At 47.5% G+C, this 15,723-nt stretch overlaps 1 protein-coding gene across 2 annotated transcripts in view; it reads right to left on the reverse strand.

Annotated features, from left to right (window-relative positions):
• Positions 1-15,723, reverse strand: part of IQGAP3 (IQ motif containing GTPase activating protein 3) — a 40,164-nt gene that overhangs the window by 17,218 nt on the left and 7,223 nt on the right. For both annotated transcript variants that reach the window (XM_028709768.2, XM_028709770.2), the window contains 16 exons: positions 15,478-15,591; positions 14,153-14,331; positions 13,622-13,709; positions 12,566-12,729; positions 11,787-11,874; positions 10,513-10,676; positions 9,682-9,842; positions 8,132-8,256; positions 7,013-7,176; positions 6,025-6,115; positions 4,958-5,125; positions 4,659-4,801; positions 3,913-4,083; positions 1,921-2,004; positions 1,591-1,662; positions 476-545 (listed from right to left, as the gene is read on the reverse strand). In XM_028709768.2, coding sequence (XP_028565601.2) covers positions 476-545; positions 1,591-1,662; positions 1,921-2,004; positions 3,913-4,083; positions 4,659-4,801; positions 4,958-5,125; positions 6,025-6,115; positions 7,013-7,176; positions 8,132-8,256; positions 9,682-9,842; positions 10,513-10,676; positions 11,787-11,874; positions 12,566-12,729; positions 13,622-13,709; positions 14,153-14,331; positions 15,478-15,591 — 2,046 coding nt within the window. The remainder of the gene's footprint in view (positions 1-475; positions 546-1,590; positions 1,663-1,920; positions 2,005-3,912; positions 4,084-4,658; positions 4,802-4,957; positions 5,126-6,024; positions 6,116-7,012; positions 7,177-8,131; positions 8,257-9,681; positions 9,843-10,512; positions 10,677-11,786; positions 11,875-12,565; positions 12,730-13,621; positions 13,710-14,152; positions 14,332-15,477; positions 15,592-15,723) is intronic.

Raw genomic sequence — 15,723 nt, forward strand, 5'->3', positions numbered from 1 at the left:
TTACTACGCAGTTCCCAGTGGGTTAACTCTGTAGTTCAACCAGTCTCAACGGAGCTTGTGTAAGCTGACTGGTTCTGACAGGAAGCCCCTGCAGAATCTTTTGAATAGCAAAGGAGCATTTTGCTATTTGCTTTTGCTAAGGAGAACAAACCATTACCTGAAGCCATGGTTTCTTGTTCTCTTACAAACCTTGGTTTGCTTTAACTATGGCTTGGTGTTACATGTGTACTCAGCACAGCCGTGGTTTTGTTTGGCTGCCCCACCTCAGATGTTCACCAAGCTACAAAGGCAGAAGGCAAGAGCAGCTGCTGAATAAGCCAAACCTTGGGGAAGGGGGAAAACCAAGCCATGGCATGTTCAATGGTCTGTTTGACAACTTGTGGCTAACTCATGGTTTGTTAAACAAACCTCGACTTAGTGTTACATGCCAATCAGGCCAGTTTGCTAACTCAGGTTGCATGAAACCTGTACTTACCCAACATCCTGTAATCTTCTCGTGCCTTGTTAGCTCGTACAAATGCCTGGATTTTGATTACTGCCTTGACCTGTCAAGGGATGTCAAAAGAGGGAAAGCAGTTGAAATGCAGGAACAGGGAAGGGGTACGAAAACACGCTGGTGGCAAACAGCAGTTGCAAAATCGCAGTGGGTATATTTATTTTTTATTTAATGCATTTAGAGCCCAACTTTTCCCCAAGTGGGGATTCAAGGCAGCTTTCAGCATTTAAAAACATTATTATAAAATACTCATCTGGCACCTTCGTTATGCATCTGTGGCGCCAGGTGAAAACATTCTTCTTCAACCAGGCCTTTGGCTGATTAATATTCCACGGCCTTTTAAATGTGTTTGTGGGAGGAGGGATTATGGGTTTCGTTTTTGTTTTTAATTATGTACTTTGTGGTTTTATTCTGTATTTTTATGCTGTGAACCACCCTGAGATCTTTGGATGAAGGGCAGTATACAAAATTTTAGTAATAATAAAAACAACAACAACAACTATAATAACCACTATACCACCATTTACTGTCTTGGAGCACCTGGCTGACTATGGCTGTTAGAATTCCTGCTCCATGATTGCAGTCATGGGATTTTTGTCTATCACATGACGGTATAAGTTTTGACTCCACAGAGTGGAAAGTGACGGAGACAGGATGTTTGTGTCACTGTGTTCCATGAAGTGGGGCTATTGTCCTTTGTTCTTTTTCTTTGATGTCGGATGCTAGAGAGAGAGGGAGCTATGTTGCAGTGCTCCGTGTTTGTTTATATGTAAATAAAATATATTAGCCAAAATGCTGAGTTGCTGAGGTCTGCTACGCAATCTGCGAAGACTCTGCGGTTCCCTAAGTGTGCCAATGTCTGTTGGCATCGGTCGCTGTGATGTTCAGGCAAAAGAAAGCTTTTGAAGCTCCTGAACGATCGACCAGGAGGGAGGGAACATGCCAGTCAGGCGTGTATCTCTGCCAGGGTCCTACTCAAGTGTAGGACGAGCTCCTGACAAAAATGGGTTTGGTATGACCCAGCAAGGCAATTTTACAGTGCTGTTGTGCACAGGTGTGTGTGTGGGGGGGGGACACACACACAACCTACTCACATTCTTCCTGAAGTAGGCCAATCTCTGTCGATATCGCCTGCGTATTCGCCACATCCGTACCCAGGCTTGAATCTGAACACAGCAGCAGGAAGGGCACAGGTGTGACAAGACCATTTTTGGCTGATGAGTCAAAGAAAAAGAAAGGCAACACCCTCCCCCCCCCCCAAAAAAAAATGTATCTATCCCCTTAACCTGATTTATTTTGTTAACAAATAAACATGGACAGGCATGCAACTGATCTGGTGGTTTATCGTTTGTTTCATGGCCCATAAAATACTGGTGCTGGTGACAGCGAAAGGTGGGCTTTAAAGATAGGAATAAAATAAATACCTTGATGACAGCACCTGTGTTCTTCTGGAAATGCCGCAGCCTTTCCAGGTAACGCCTCCGTTGCTGGTACCCACGCCAGTAAGCCTGTGAGGAGACAGCATGGGAACTGGTTTGGGGCTGAAAAGGGCCCTGGATACAAATCTGGTCCCAGCCACTGCATGATGGCCTTAAGTCAAATTTGCTGCTCTGGCCCACTTCTACCTCCTTTAAGAGGCAGCAGGCTCTGGGGGCTTCCCCCAGCCCAGGAACGCAAACCCAGGATCCAAACTGCCCCACCCCTGAGCTGCAGCTCTTCCCAGCTGTGATATTGGAGCATCTAACCTAAGGCTCCCACTCTGCAAAGAGCAAGTTCCTCCACCTCTGGGCTGGCAGCCTCCCCCGTAATACCCAGGATTTATGCACCTGTTAAGAACACTCAAAGGTGCCTCACGTAAATGTCGCAACAAGACACTGTACAACAGGGGTGGCAAACTTTTTCTGGTCTGAATGCCACCTGCAACCTGGTGGCTGCAGGTCATCTGCAGCTGTGGCCAACAGCAGGTGTGGTCACCCCACACTCTCCTCAGACCCACAGGACAGTCTCTCCCCCCCCCCCCGTTGATCTGTGCAGATCCACTGGGGGGGGGCGGTTCCAAGATGGTGACGGCTTAGCAAGCAGGCTTTGGAGCACCGCAAATTGAAGGACTGTAATTAGCGTCAATTGCTACCCAGGGAAGTAAATTTTCCTTTTTTTTCACTTTTCTACTTTTAAACTTACCAACCTACTGAGATTCTATCAGCACCTTCTTATCTATGCTATGAGAAACACCTTGGGCAAGTTCTGCGAAATATCCTGGGCAGGCCACCAGCCGCTAGCTATTAACCGCCAGCTCCCTTTTATGCTTTGCTCCTGGAACTCCTGGCAGTCACCACACAGAGAAACAATTAAATTGAACAAACTGAGCACTGAGGAGAGGACATGATTGCCTCCCCCTCCCCAAGAAACAGATGAATGCCCACTTCCCCGGTCGTCAGACCAATCTTGCATCACTTTGCCCTCGTCTAATTTTCCTTTTGGCCCACCGAAACTAGTGGGGTATCGAGGCAGCAAATTTTGCTCAGAGATCCAGAGCAGGCCCCCAGACTGAAGGTCAGCCACCCTTGCGCCTGCCAGTTAATTCCCATGTTCCTGAGTCAGACTTGTCCATAGAGCCCATAGACTGACAAAGACTCTCCAATGCAGAGTAGGGCCTTCGCAACCCCTCCGACCTGAACCTTTAAACAATAACAATATTGATAAGCACTAGAAATCGAGCCCAGGGCATTCTGCATGCCAAGCAGGTGCTCTGCTCCTGTGCCATATCATTGCCCCCACAGCACAGGTGTGAGCTCAAGGCAGAGATGAGATTCAAAGGTGGGGTTTCTAATTATTTGCTACACCCACATCAGCTGCCCCATAACAGGGGAAGAACAACTTTAAGGTACGATGTATGCCTGCAGCAAGAAGTTCTTTGGTCAGGGAATGGAAGACATGATGGGGCTTCAACCTCCCATTGGGGTGCAAGAATATGTGGGCACTGGCTACTGCAGAGAAAAGAATTTACAAATCATGCCTTTCTATGGGCAAGGAAAACCTGGAACATTTCTACGCCATTTGGTGGGATTTCATTTCTTCTGTGTCAAATTCAATACAAAACCTCTTTTCTCCCACCAAATTGTGAAATTTGGCTTTTGTTGTATTTTGCTTCTTTTATTTTTCTGCATTATTTGCTCCCTGGTTTTTTGGGAAAATGCAAACTTCTGTACTGCTCCTATGCCTTGTGCGTAGCTTTGATTATGCTTTTTTGTACTTTTGATTTTATATAAATTAAAACCTTTACTATTATTATCTGAAAAATATGCAACATAAAGCCATCAAAATTACAGATTTAAATATATATATTTTTGGGGGGGGAACACAATGAAAAGGACAATTCTTAAAAGTCTAGGCTCAGGGCAGCTGCATCCTCCTACCTGGATCTTGAGAGCGGCTGGCACCTGCTTGCACCACAAGCTCCGCCGGGTTGCAAATTCCTGCCGGGCCAGGAAGCCCCTCATCTGGGCCTGCAGCTTCACAACCAGCGAGGTGCTCGATTCCCACAGACGCTCCCGATCATGGGCAGCTGTGACCCGGGCAACAGTGGACTGTAGGCACAGAGAGATGCATGGGGTCAGAAGATCATCATAAGAGCTTGGTTGCTGGATCAGGCAAAAGGGGCCCCACCTGGTCGAGCCCTCTGCTCTGAATCAGATGCGCCCCAATGAGAAGCCTGCTCTCCCTACTTGCAATTCCCAGGAATTGGTATTCAGAGCTAGACTGCCCCTGGACATGGAGGTTCTACTATCCCTGTAGAGGCCAACTGGATTGGACCAAAGGCTCCTGAAGTTTATTTAGCATTACACACACACACACACACTTAACCAAACATACAGCTTGCTAGTAGGTCAAATCAGAATAGTCATTAAGCAACTCCCTTCAGAAGGTTGCTATGGGGTTGGAGGGTGGGGCAAGGCAGCTGAAACCAACCACCTCCTGATGGCAAACCCAGACACCCCCAAAACAGCTCTCATCCCTCACAGTTGTCCTTCTGGCAGCAGCTCCCTTTTGAGTTGGAGGATGGGGCACGGCAGGTGGGAAAAGCTGCCCCACCCAAGTGGCCGATACAGAGCCTCTCACTCCTCCGTTCTGCTTCCTAGCTCACAGGTACAAAGAGAGAGACCTGGATTTCCTCCCGGCTGAGATGCTCCGCATTGAGGGCACAGGGGCGAGGCTGGTCCCAGAAGCCTTCAAAGGTCTGCAGGCTGAAGTAATACTCTGCCCCATCCTTCAGCTTGTGCCGGACCCAAGGTAGTTTGGAGTTCCCTGCAGGTTACGTTTTTAAAAAACGAAAAGAAAGTTAGAATTAAAGACCCCACAGAGACACTGTTGTAAGAAAGTGCAAGTTTTCAAATCCTTGAATTCAAGAGTTGATGACAAAAAAATGGGGCTGAGGGGAGTGACACACATATCTCGCTTTACCTGGGGCTTTTTTAGAAGCCATGAGAGCACTCAGCTGGGCCTGGTAGGAGGCAGCACACTCCATTGCCACACCACAGATAGAGACGTCCGGATTGCGCAGGACCCTGACGGTCTGTGCCGCGTTCCCTTCCTTGATGGCTTGATTGATGGCAGCGGTGCCAAGAGCCACTGTGGGACAGATGGCAAAGGGAAAAGATTTTGAAGCATTGGTCCAGGTTCACCCCACAGGGACTAGAAACCTGACTACTTCAATGTACTTATTTAAAACATTTCTCAAAAATCACCCTTCATAAAAAGATCCAGGGTAGTGTACGAGCAGGACCCAACTCTCCCCACCGGTGATTGCAAGAAACTGGTATTCTGAGGCGTACAGCAGAGGTAGGGAACATTTTTTGGTCCGAGCGCCAGATCCTTTTTCAGCAGAACAGGCCGTATATGAAACATGGGTGGGAGGTGCTAACCTGCCAATCGCATGTTATCATCATGCTATCACATGACTGACAGGTAAGCAAGGTTGCCCACCTGCCAAAATCATACCCACGGCTTTGCGAGTCTTCCTGTTTAAACCAGTGTTTAAAAGAGGAGTGGGGAGACTTGCAAAAGCACCCACTGAAGCAGCCTCCACCTCCTCCTTCAAAGGGCACTTTTGCAAAGTCCTTTAAGCTGCCTTTGCTTGCAAAACACACCTCTTTTTCTCTCTTTCCCTTCACACTTGATCAAGTGGATGTGGTATGGGGAAAAACTTGTGGCAGACAGATTTAACCCACTGGCAGGCCAAGATTAGTCTGCAGACTGAAGGTTCCCCACCCCTGGGCATATGGCCTCTGACAAAGGAGGCTGAGTAAAGCCACCATAGCTGCTTGAATGTGTCTAATCGTCTTTCAAGGTGGCTGTCGTAACACCTTGTGGGAGCAAAATGTGAGTTTGCCCAGGCTTTCTTGTTCCTGAGCCTTCTCCCACCCCCTTTGCTCAGGCCTCCTCATGGCACCCTAAATGGTAGCAGACAGGACCACCCTTTAGGTCCTGCAGTTCCAATTGAGCCAGGAAGATCCAGACAGTGCACATACTTCTCTTTGCAGCTTCAGTGTCGTGGTTAGCTTTGGAGACGCCCTCCTGGATTTCTTCCCACCACAGCATAGCTCCGGTGTCCCCTGTCATCTAAGATAGGAAAGATAAAAATGATCACAGAATTGTCTCTCGGGGGAAACACAGGTCAAATATGCACTTGACTCTGAAGTTCAATGGGTGTCTTTGAGTCACCCACTACTTTCTCTCAGCCTAGTCTACCTCACAGGACTGTTGCGAGAATAAAATAGGGGAGGGAAGAACACAAGCACACACACTTCAGGAGATGGGAAGCCAAGCTCGCTCCACCATGTCTGCTGCGACAGGCCAACCCCATCAGGCCTCCTCTCCCTTGACTGCTACCTGGGAGCAGTCATTCCATCAGTAGCAGAGATGGAAAGCAGAGCTCACTCCATCACCTTTACCGAAAGCCCAGCCCAGCTGCATCAAACACCTCCTGCCCTGAACTATGCCAGCTGATCATTATAAGATCAACTCTTTAAGAACTGGTGCCTGAGTTTGATTCCCCCCCCTCTTCCTTCTCTGTCCATTTTCCCTTGTGTGTTGCTTTTTTTTAGATTGTAAGCCTTGCAGGGGCAGGGACCGTCTACTTTCAATTGATTGTTAAGTAAACCATTCTGGGAGCCTTCTTGGTTGAAGAGCAGGGTTGCAGCCGCTCTAAATAAATAATAATTCAGAGCTGCAAGTAGCAAGGCAAGCCTTAAGAGATGGAATTGCAAACATGCACAGCACCAGTCAAAACATACTGAAATACAACAAAAAACTACCTAACCCCCACCCCATGCCAGTTTATTCAGTCTAGTTTATGTGAATTCATAAACACACATTCTGAAGCCATAATAGTCTCCATCAGGCTTCTGGAAATGAACTTCTACAATGAAGTCTCACAGTTCTGTAAGACGTTAGTGTGGTTGCCTACCCCACCGCCCTGGAACCTGAACTTCATTCTCCTCTTCCGTCCTCTCCTACCTGGGCCTTCTGCTTCCGCATGCGGGTCAAAACATCATGGTAACGCTTAGCAACGGGGAGCGTCACATCGCAGAGGCCGGAAGAAGGAAGCAGCAGGGCTCTGAGGGTTTTCTCTGGGCTGCTCTGCTCCAGAGCCTCGTTGATCAGTCGGACAGCAAGGATTTCTGGGGACGAAAAGGAGATTTCAGGAGAACCGGGAAAACGTCTTGACCAAGCTCAGTTCAAAGATGGAGTATAGGCCTACATTTGACATATTAAGCGCTGATCTTTGGGCTTTCAATGTACTTTTCCAAGCCCTTTAAACCTGTCCCAGAGGACTTCCACCAGCACCACCTATGGAATCTCTGGCTCTCCAGATGTTGCTAGACTGCAACCCTTTGGCTGTGTCCGAGTTGAGAGAAAGCAGCCAGTGTACATAATTTGCAGGTGGTGGAAGTGGGGAAACTGGGGTTAAGCTGGGTGCTGTATGGAAAGCCTCTGAGGGCTGGGTTTAGGAACACAGGAAGCTGCCTTATGCTGAGGCAGACCATCAGTTGTCCATACTGGGCTCACCTGCATGCCACTCTAAACCATTGGAACTATGGTTTGAATGTGAACACACAACATGCTGGTGTACACCGCTGAAATCATGGGTGCTGTGCTCTAAGCCTGCTCCTGCTGAGAAACAAGCCATGGTTTGGCTTAGCAATACATCCGAAAGCAGGCTTGTGATTCGGAGAGAAACAAACCATGGGGCCAGGTTCAGATGCTGTCCTAAGTCAGACTATGGCTTCGCTTTCGCTAGCAGCAGAGCGGCCAGGTTTTCAGCAGTGTGTACTACTTTGCTGTGCATTCTCATTTAAACCATAGGTTAGCTTGGCTAAGTTTTAGTCTAACTACGGTTTAGAGTGTCATGCAAACCTGGCCACTGACTGCAATGGCTTTCCATGGATTCAGGCAGGAGTCTTTTCCCAGCTAAACCTGAAGATACTGGGGATTGAACCTGGGACCTTCTGTATGCAAAGCAGATGCTCTACCACTGAGTTGCAGAACTTCCCTAAAGGGCCTCCAGTGCCTGTTTCACATTCACATCACTAAAATCAGAACTGAAAATGTTTTGAAAAGTGAAAGGTGTCTTACTATTATTTTCTTCTTGGGCAGAGGCATTCACATTATTCACTGAAGCCTGGATGTCGTTCCAGCTCAGGAAGTCATACTTTGTGTCCCGAGATCGGTGCTTCCATTGTGACAAGTCGTCAAAATAACTGAGAAATTAAAAACAAAAAAGCAAGACATCGTCTTTGCATCACCCCTTTTAGAAAAAAAAGCAGCTATTCCCCAGGTTTGTGCACATGGCAGGTAGTTTATAGCAAGCGATTCTTTGGAGGTGCAGAAAGGAATATTGGGCATATCACTTTCAAGCTGCCTTGTTGTTTTTAAGGACAAGTTTCTGGTTGTAAAATTACAACTTACAGAATTATAATGATGATATTTATTAATACCCCAAGTCTCATGGCGACTTACAGATAAAATAACAGCTAAATAACATGTACATTAAAGCCAGCATAAAACAGAGAAAAATCTATAACACATTCATATTTTTCAAAAGGCAGGATTAAAACACCCCACCCACTCAAGGAGGCCACAGATAATTACAAGCCAAAGGCTTGGGGGAAAATAAATGTTTCTGCCTGGTGGATAAAGTTAAGTAAGTAATGATGGCACCAGGTAAGCCTCCCTGGGGAGAACATTCCACAAATGGGGAGCCACCACTGAAAAGACCTGCTCTTGTTTTTCCACTCTCCTGACCTCCCATGGAGAGGGCACATGGAGAAGGGCCCCAGTTGATATTGCTTGAAAGCAGATGAATCAATTTAGATGAATCAGAGTCACCGATTTAAAATCACCAAGATGAAAAAGCCAATTGAAACCAGTGACTTAAATAAGAATTTCCACATTCTGAAATCCGGAAAACATATGGCACAAGCATTCAGACTAATATAGCAGCTAGACAAAGCAGCAACAAGATGCAGCAGCGGGCAGCCAAACAGAATGTTTCTAGACAAAATGTAGAAACTGAATGCAAACCCATATGCCTTCTGTTGCCTCTTACTGACCCGTTTCATATGCAGTACTAAGCCACACCATGGTTTAGCATGAACACACAAGTTTCCAGACAGGAGACTGAAGCCGTTTTACTCCATTTCCTTTCTGCTGTGCTACCAGGGGCTAAGCCACGGTTTGGCTCAGTGTGTTGTCTGAACTGCGGCTCATGGTTTGTTTCACTTCAGTCAAACCATGAGCTCAGTAAAGATGTGTTCTGAACTGGATAGTGGTTGATAGAACTATGCTTTATTAACCATGGCAGCTAAGAATAAAACTTCTGTGCTCAGAGTACCTTTGAGTACCAGGGTCTTAGTGACAGATTGTGCTGGCTAAGATATTTAAAAGCCTGCAGATCTTCGGACCAGCCTGTGCCTCAAGATCTACAGAGCTACAATTTCCAGAGTGGTTTAACAGTCAATCCCTCTTCCCAGGGAATTATGGGAATTGAAGCTCTGTGAGGGGAACTCTCAGCACCCTTAACAGACTAAAGCTCCCAGAATTCTTTGGGGGAAGCCAAGGCTGTTTAAAGTGGTATCAGAGTGCTGAGCGTGACAGAGAAGAGATTTTGGGGGAAGTGGGTTTACCGCTGCGCATTGCTCTCCTCTATCTCTGACAGGCCCAAAGCAGGGCTGACCAAGCTCCTCCAGAAGCTGGAGGCGTCTCCGTCCTTCAGGGCCTGGTTGACCAGCGCCACTGCCGAAAGCATCTCCACAGCAACAAACAGCTCCTCTTGAACCAGCTCCCCCTGCAGAAAAAAAGGAGATTCACAAAGGATTAAATGCAATAGTTTTTTGTGGATTTTTTTTTTTAATGCTGTGTGTTTCCTGAAATTGTTTGGTGGGGGGATCCCTCAGAAAAGGGAGCTGCCTGGGAAACTCAGGGCGTGATGGTCTCAGGGCTCCTGGGCTTTAGAAAGTTAAGGGGGGTCCACCAGGGAAATGAGCAAGCTGCTTTGATCTTGGGTGTACAATGAAATTAATCAAGCCTCCCCCCCAAAACACTCAATCTCTTATCGAACAACACACCACCTTGCAAGTCAATTTTGCTATGTTATTTTCCATTCAACAGCCTAACAGCCCACAAATAGAAGCTATTTTTTAGCCTGTTGGTACAGCCTGTAGGTTGGTAATCAGCCTGTAGCTGATTATACTTCTATATCTCCTGCCTGAGGGTAGAAGATTAAAGATGTGATGGCCGGGGTGTGAGTCATCCCTGAGAAATTTTCTCACTCTCCTAAGGCAACGATCCCTTGCGATATCATGTGCTGTATTCACCACCCTCTGTAGAGACTTTCTGTCCATGGCTGTCAGGCCAGCATACCATACTGTGATACAATATGAAAGGACACTTTCTATTGTGGACTACCAGCACTGCAGGGCTGTTGTGCAAGGAAAGGCCCCTGGTGTTTTACTCACCTGTGGGTGCTGCCGCTGTAGGGCAGACAACTCTCGCTGATAGAGCCCCGCGGCAAAGAGGAAGACATCCGGCAGCTGAGCCTCGGGGTCTGCCAGGGAGCGCACCGTCTCCTCCGCTACCCCTTTCCGAATGGAGGCGTTGATACGGCTCACGGCCTGTGTCACTGTGCATTAAGAGGGTGAGATAAGAACATAAGAACGCCAGGACTATTAAAACGGAAAGGAGTCAAACCATTGCAAGAGGTGTTGAAATTTTGGGAGGTTAGATAGTTGCAATGGAATTATTACTTTGTCACAATTTTAAAAACTTTAAAAACACAACTTAAATTGGGTACAGCCATATGAGTCTTGAAATGATCCTCACTGAAATCTAAACATTGAAAATATATGGAGCAAATTTCTCCCCCCTCTTCATAGTCTTCCAGTGGAACTTTGCATCTTCTCTAACTGCAATTTCTAACATAGTTTTCTGCCTCTAACCTGGCACAGGTAAAGTAAAGGCTTTGCAGGTCCTCTGTTAATGTACCCCCTGCGACCAAAAATGCCTTGTGAAGAGACAGTTTCAAGCAGTTGTCAAAGAATTGCAATGACAGCAGAGAGATTATTCAAGCTGCACAGCCAATAATTCTGTCCACTTCCTGCCATAATGAGTACAGTACTGGTCAGCTACTGGGGGAATGCTGCAACTCTCTAGCACGCAGTGTTCATGGTTACTTGTATTCTGGCAAATCTTTGCCGTACCCAATAAACTTTTAAATAATAATAATTAAAAAAAAAGAACACCAGGAGAACCTACTGGATCAGGCCAAGGGCCCATCCTGCTCAGTACGTGACTCACAAAGGTGAGTTCAGATCTCTGGTAATGCACCTCAACCTGGTGCTTGACGACAAAATCTGCTCCTAGGTGGGCAGCAAAACCAGGGGGGCTGATGAGCGCACAGCACCCCACAGCTAGGCTGCCACACATGGCATATTGGGTTCTTGAGCCATCCACCAATCACAGCTCAGCGACAGAGTATCCCCTACCACGCATAACAACCCCACAGGCCTAAGGTTCATCACCACCCCATCCCTAAACAAATGAATACACTAATAATTATTCTGCATGTTACAAATAAAGTATAGGCCAGACAGCAAGTTCTCCCAGGAATGAATGGTTTCTGGCAATGTCCCAAGTGACAGATATCAATCATTTGAGGCACAACACACAGAAGAATTCTGAATATGCCTAAACCCCCACTAGCCCTCAGTCCTAAGGGCAGATCTTCACTCACCAGCACGTTCTTGATCTCCTCTCTCGTTGGCCACGTAAAGCCCAGCTTGGATTTCCTCTTGCTCAAGCAAGTCCGCGTAGCCCAGCTCCTGAGAAAAAGGGCAAAAGGATGGCTTAAATGCAAGCTAATACGGAGCGTGATTGGCTGGAAAATTCTCACTGCAACTGGACAGCTTTAGGCATTGCACGGAAGCCCAACGGTAGCCTGGCCTCTGCAACGGAGCCAGAATTGTAACAAGGAAAGGCTCTTCCAACAGCCTTCGCCGACCTGGTGCCCTCCAGAGGTTTCCCACTACAACTCCCATCAGCCCCAGGTAGCCCAAAACCTCTGGAGAGCACCAGCTTGGCAAAGGCTATCTTAGCACAACATTTGAGCTAAAGTCCCCGGTTGTTTGTACTCCAGAAAGGGCTTCTTCCTCGAACGTGGAGAAGGAGCCTGCAAACATCTTTAGAGATGTGTCCAGAACAAGAATGCTTCTGTCCTTGGGAACTGTCAATCAACTTCTTTGTACATAGTCAGAGGCCTTTACAATATATCAGCTACAGAATTTCCAAAGCATTACATGAATTAAAGGAGAAACTTGTTATGGAAGGTCACAGGACCACTGTTAATAATCACGTATACCAGGGATAACAAAACAATGAATTAGAATCGATAGTACTTTATATATCCTGCCGTGGGAATTGTGACCAATCAGCTGGGGGGGGGGGCAATAGTTCTGATTCACAAGTGCCCTTCTTCTCCTCCTCCTCCTTCCCACCAAGCCAAATGAGCCTTACCAGAGCCTTCTGCTCCCGGTCAGTGCTCAGCTGATCCAAGTACCAGTCCACATTCTCTCGCCGCAGGTTCCTCAAAGCCAGGGCAGGATCCTGCAAAGCGCAGTACAACCCCTGGGGATCCTGTTCCTCAAGGGCATCGTCCACCAGCTCCAGAGCACCTTTCGCTATATGTTTTCAGAAAATAAAAAGTAATTGTGAAGAGTGCTTATGTATTGAAAAGCAAATTGCTTCTCCCTCTTCTCAGGGCCACAGCGCAGTGGTACAGCACCAATGCTTAATTCCCGGGGGGGGGGGACCGGGGACCTCCTGTTTGTAGGGTCTTTGCAGTGCTAAAAAAAAAAAAAGACCCCTACAAGTGGCTGCCTCTCAGAATACAGGCAGTGGGTTACATTCCAGGTCATCGCGCACTGAAGGCCATTTCCCCCTCATCCAGTGATGAACATGGCTTGTGTGCACGGTCATGCGGGCATCAGCTGCATGCAAATTGAGGGCTGCCTGTACAGGCCTTTGAGTACAATAAAACTTCACCTGTCATTACAGAGATATGGGTCCAAATTTGGGACATGGCAGAAGCTGGCAGAGAAAGTGGATAGAGAAAAAGGTTTTCTCCCTCTATCATAAGACTAGAACTCATGCACATCCAACAAAGCTGAACGCTGGAAGATTCAGGACAGACAGAGTTTTTCTTTTCTCCCCACGGTGCACAGTTAATCTATGGAACTCGCTCCTTCAGGAGGCAGCGATGGTCACCAGCTTGGACGGCTTTAAAAGTGGATTAGTCAAATTCACGGAGAAGAAGGGTATCAATGGTGACTAGCCACAATGGCTCGGCCTCCACTATTTGGGCTCTCAAGAATAGTTGGGGGACGATGGGGAACCTGCAACTGTCCCAAGGTCAAGGCTGGTGGGGAATTGTGGTCCAAAAACACCCCAAAGGTCACAGGTGAGCCAATGCTGCTTTAGGGCAAATCATACTTAAGCGCCATATCTAGACTGAATGGCTGAACTCCAAAGAGGTCGCCCTGAGTAGGGCAGAGAGGCCGTCGGTCTGCTTACCATTTGCGTTGTTGATGCTGCTTTGTATCTCAGCCTGGGTCAGGCACTGATCATAAATATCTTCACCATCAGGGATTTCTTGTAGAGGCTGAGTGTGCGGAAGAAAAAGACAACACTTTTGGTTTCAATCTGTTGCCCTCCAGACTGTGCTGGCTGGGGCTGATGGGAGTTGTAGTCCCAAACATCTGGAGAGCCCTAGATTGGCAAAATCTAGCCAAGCATTCTGTGGGGCTCTAAATTGTGGACGTTGATTGAAAATACACACACACACACACACACACACACATATATATATATACTATATATATATATATATATATATACTATATATATATATAGTATATAGTATATAGTATATAGTATATAGCATATAGTGATATTTTTATGATATTGTAAACAGCTCAGAGATTTCTTCAAAATATGGAGCGGTATACAAATGACCTAAATAAAACCACCACCACCACTTTCACCACTACATTTATCCGAAATGCATCAGTGTGACCACCTCCACCTCAGACAATCTTTCCTTACCTGGTTCTTCCCATTCTTGGCTTTCTCTGCCTTGGCCAGGTAGAGAACTTCCTGGTAGATGGCCCCAAAGCCCTCCCGAAGGCTCGAGAGCGTGGCATTGGGGTTGTGCAAGGCCAGTACGGTCTCCTCCACAACCCCCTTTTCCACTGCCTTGTTGATGGCCAGGACTGCGGCGTGGACTAGGGGGTGGGAATAAGAAAGGCAAAGTCCAGTGTTAGGCAGCAAAGACACAAACGCCAAACACCCTCCACCCCACAGTGACATAGCACAGTTTCCATCTTGGAACCTGCTTTAAAAACAACGAAGAACAAAGAAACAAAGTACAACGGCTGTGTGGAGTTCATTATTGCAGTTGGAATAGAACAATCAGGAGGTTCGGTGCACTTTTGCAGACACCCCCACAGGATGGGGGAAGCCATGTACCTTAAATGTGTGGTGTAGATGTGGCCTAATATGGTGGCCACATAAGGGAGCCAGCAGTAAATCACACCAAGCAAGCTTGGGTTGACTCTTTATTGGCAAAACAGGATTTGCACAGGAGTGTCAGGCCTAATGAGCACAGCAACTCAGGTCTTGCTCCCATGAAGCAGTTGCCGAGGCTAAAACTCCCCATCTCCCCACAGCTGGCTAATTCTCCTCTCCAGGGTGTTTCCCAACCAATCAGACTTTGTCTGCATTCTTGCCTTTGCTCCTCCCACCTCATACCTCTCCTGGTTCTGGGAGATCAGGGGGAGGGGAGCTTGTTGCAGCAGGAGGGGGAGACACCTGTGCCTCTTCACCAGCCTGACCCACCTCTGCATCTTGGCCTCTCTCCTCTCCAGTCTCCCCTTCTGCCTCCAATTCTGGGCTCCTCTCTGCCACAGCCTCTTCCTGCTCACTAAACCCCGTCATCTCTTCAGCTTCCGACACCTCCTTCCAGTCTTCTCTCTCTGATCACTCATCACCGTCCCATCACCAATCCCCGGGCTCTCAGCCGCCTTCTTTTGGGGGTTCCCCAGCTGGTTCCTCCCACCATTCCTCTGCTATTCCTCTGGGCCACCTGTTCTTTTCTTGATTTCTCCCCTGCTGGTTCAGAGGAACAATTTGTTCCTTGCATTTTCTGGCACTGGGCAACGGGAACTCAGCTGGATCAGACCAAAGGTTCACCTTGCCCAGTATCCTGTTTCCAACAGCGCTTGGCTGCTTGCCTCTGAGAAGCCTACAAGCAGGGCATGAAGGCAGGAGCTCTCCCTGGCACTTGGTCCAGAGAGATATACTGCCCCTGAACATGGCCATTCCATTGGGTTCTCACAAATGGCCTCTCCTCCTCCACAAATGTTATCTACCTGCAGCCTCGTCCACCGAGAGCTCGTTAGCTAGGATCCCACCAATCTTGCTGAAGGATGGAAGCTGCAGACCATATTTCTCTAGCTCACGTTTCATGTGGTTTATTTCCTCCTCTAGGACAGGGAAAGAGAAAAGGTTCAATACGTCGTACTCAATTAGCAGCAGCCACAAAGAGCACAATGCTTGGGTTGGGATTTCCAGGTGAACAGAGAACAAACACAGGGTCAGCAGCTGCCTTCCATCTG

This window comes from Podarcis muralis, chromosome 16, assembly GCF_964188315.1.
Source record: "Podarcis muralis chromosome 16, rPodMur119.hap1.1, whole genome shotgun sequence".
Taxonomy (NCBI): Eukaryota; Metazoa; Chordata; class Lepidosauria; order Squamata; family Lacertidae; genus Podarcis; species Podarcis muralis.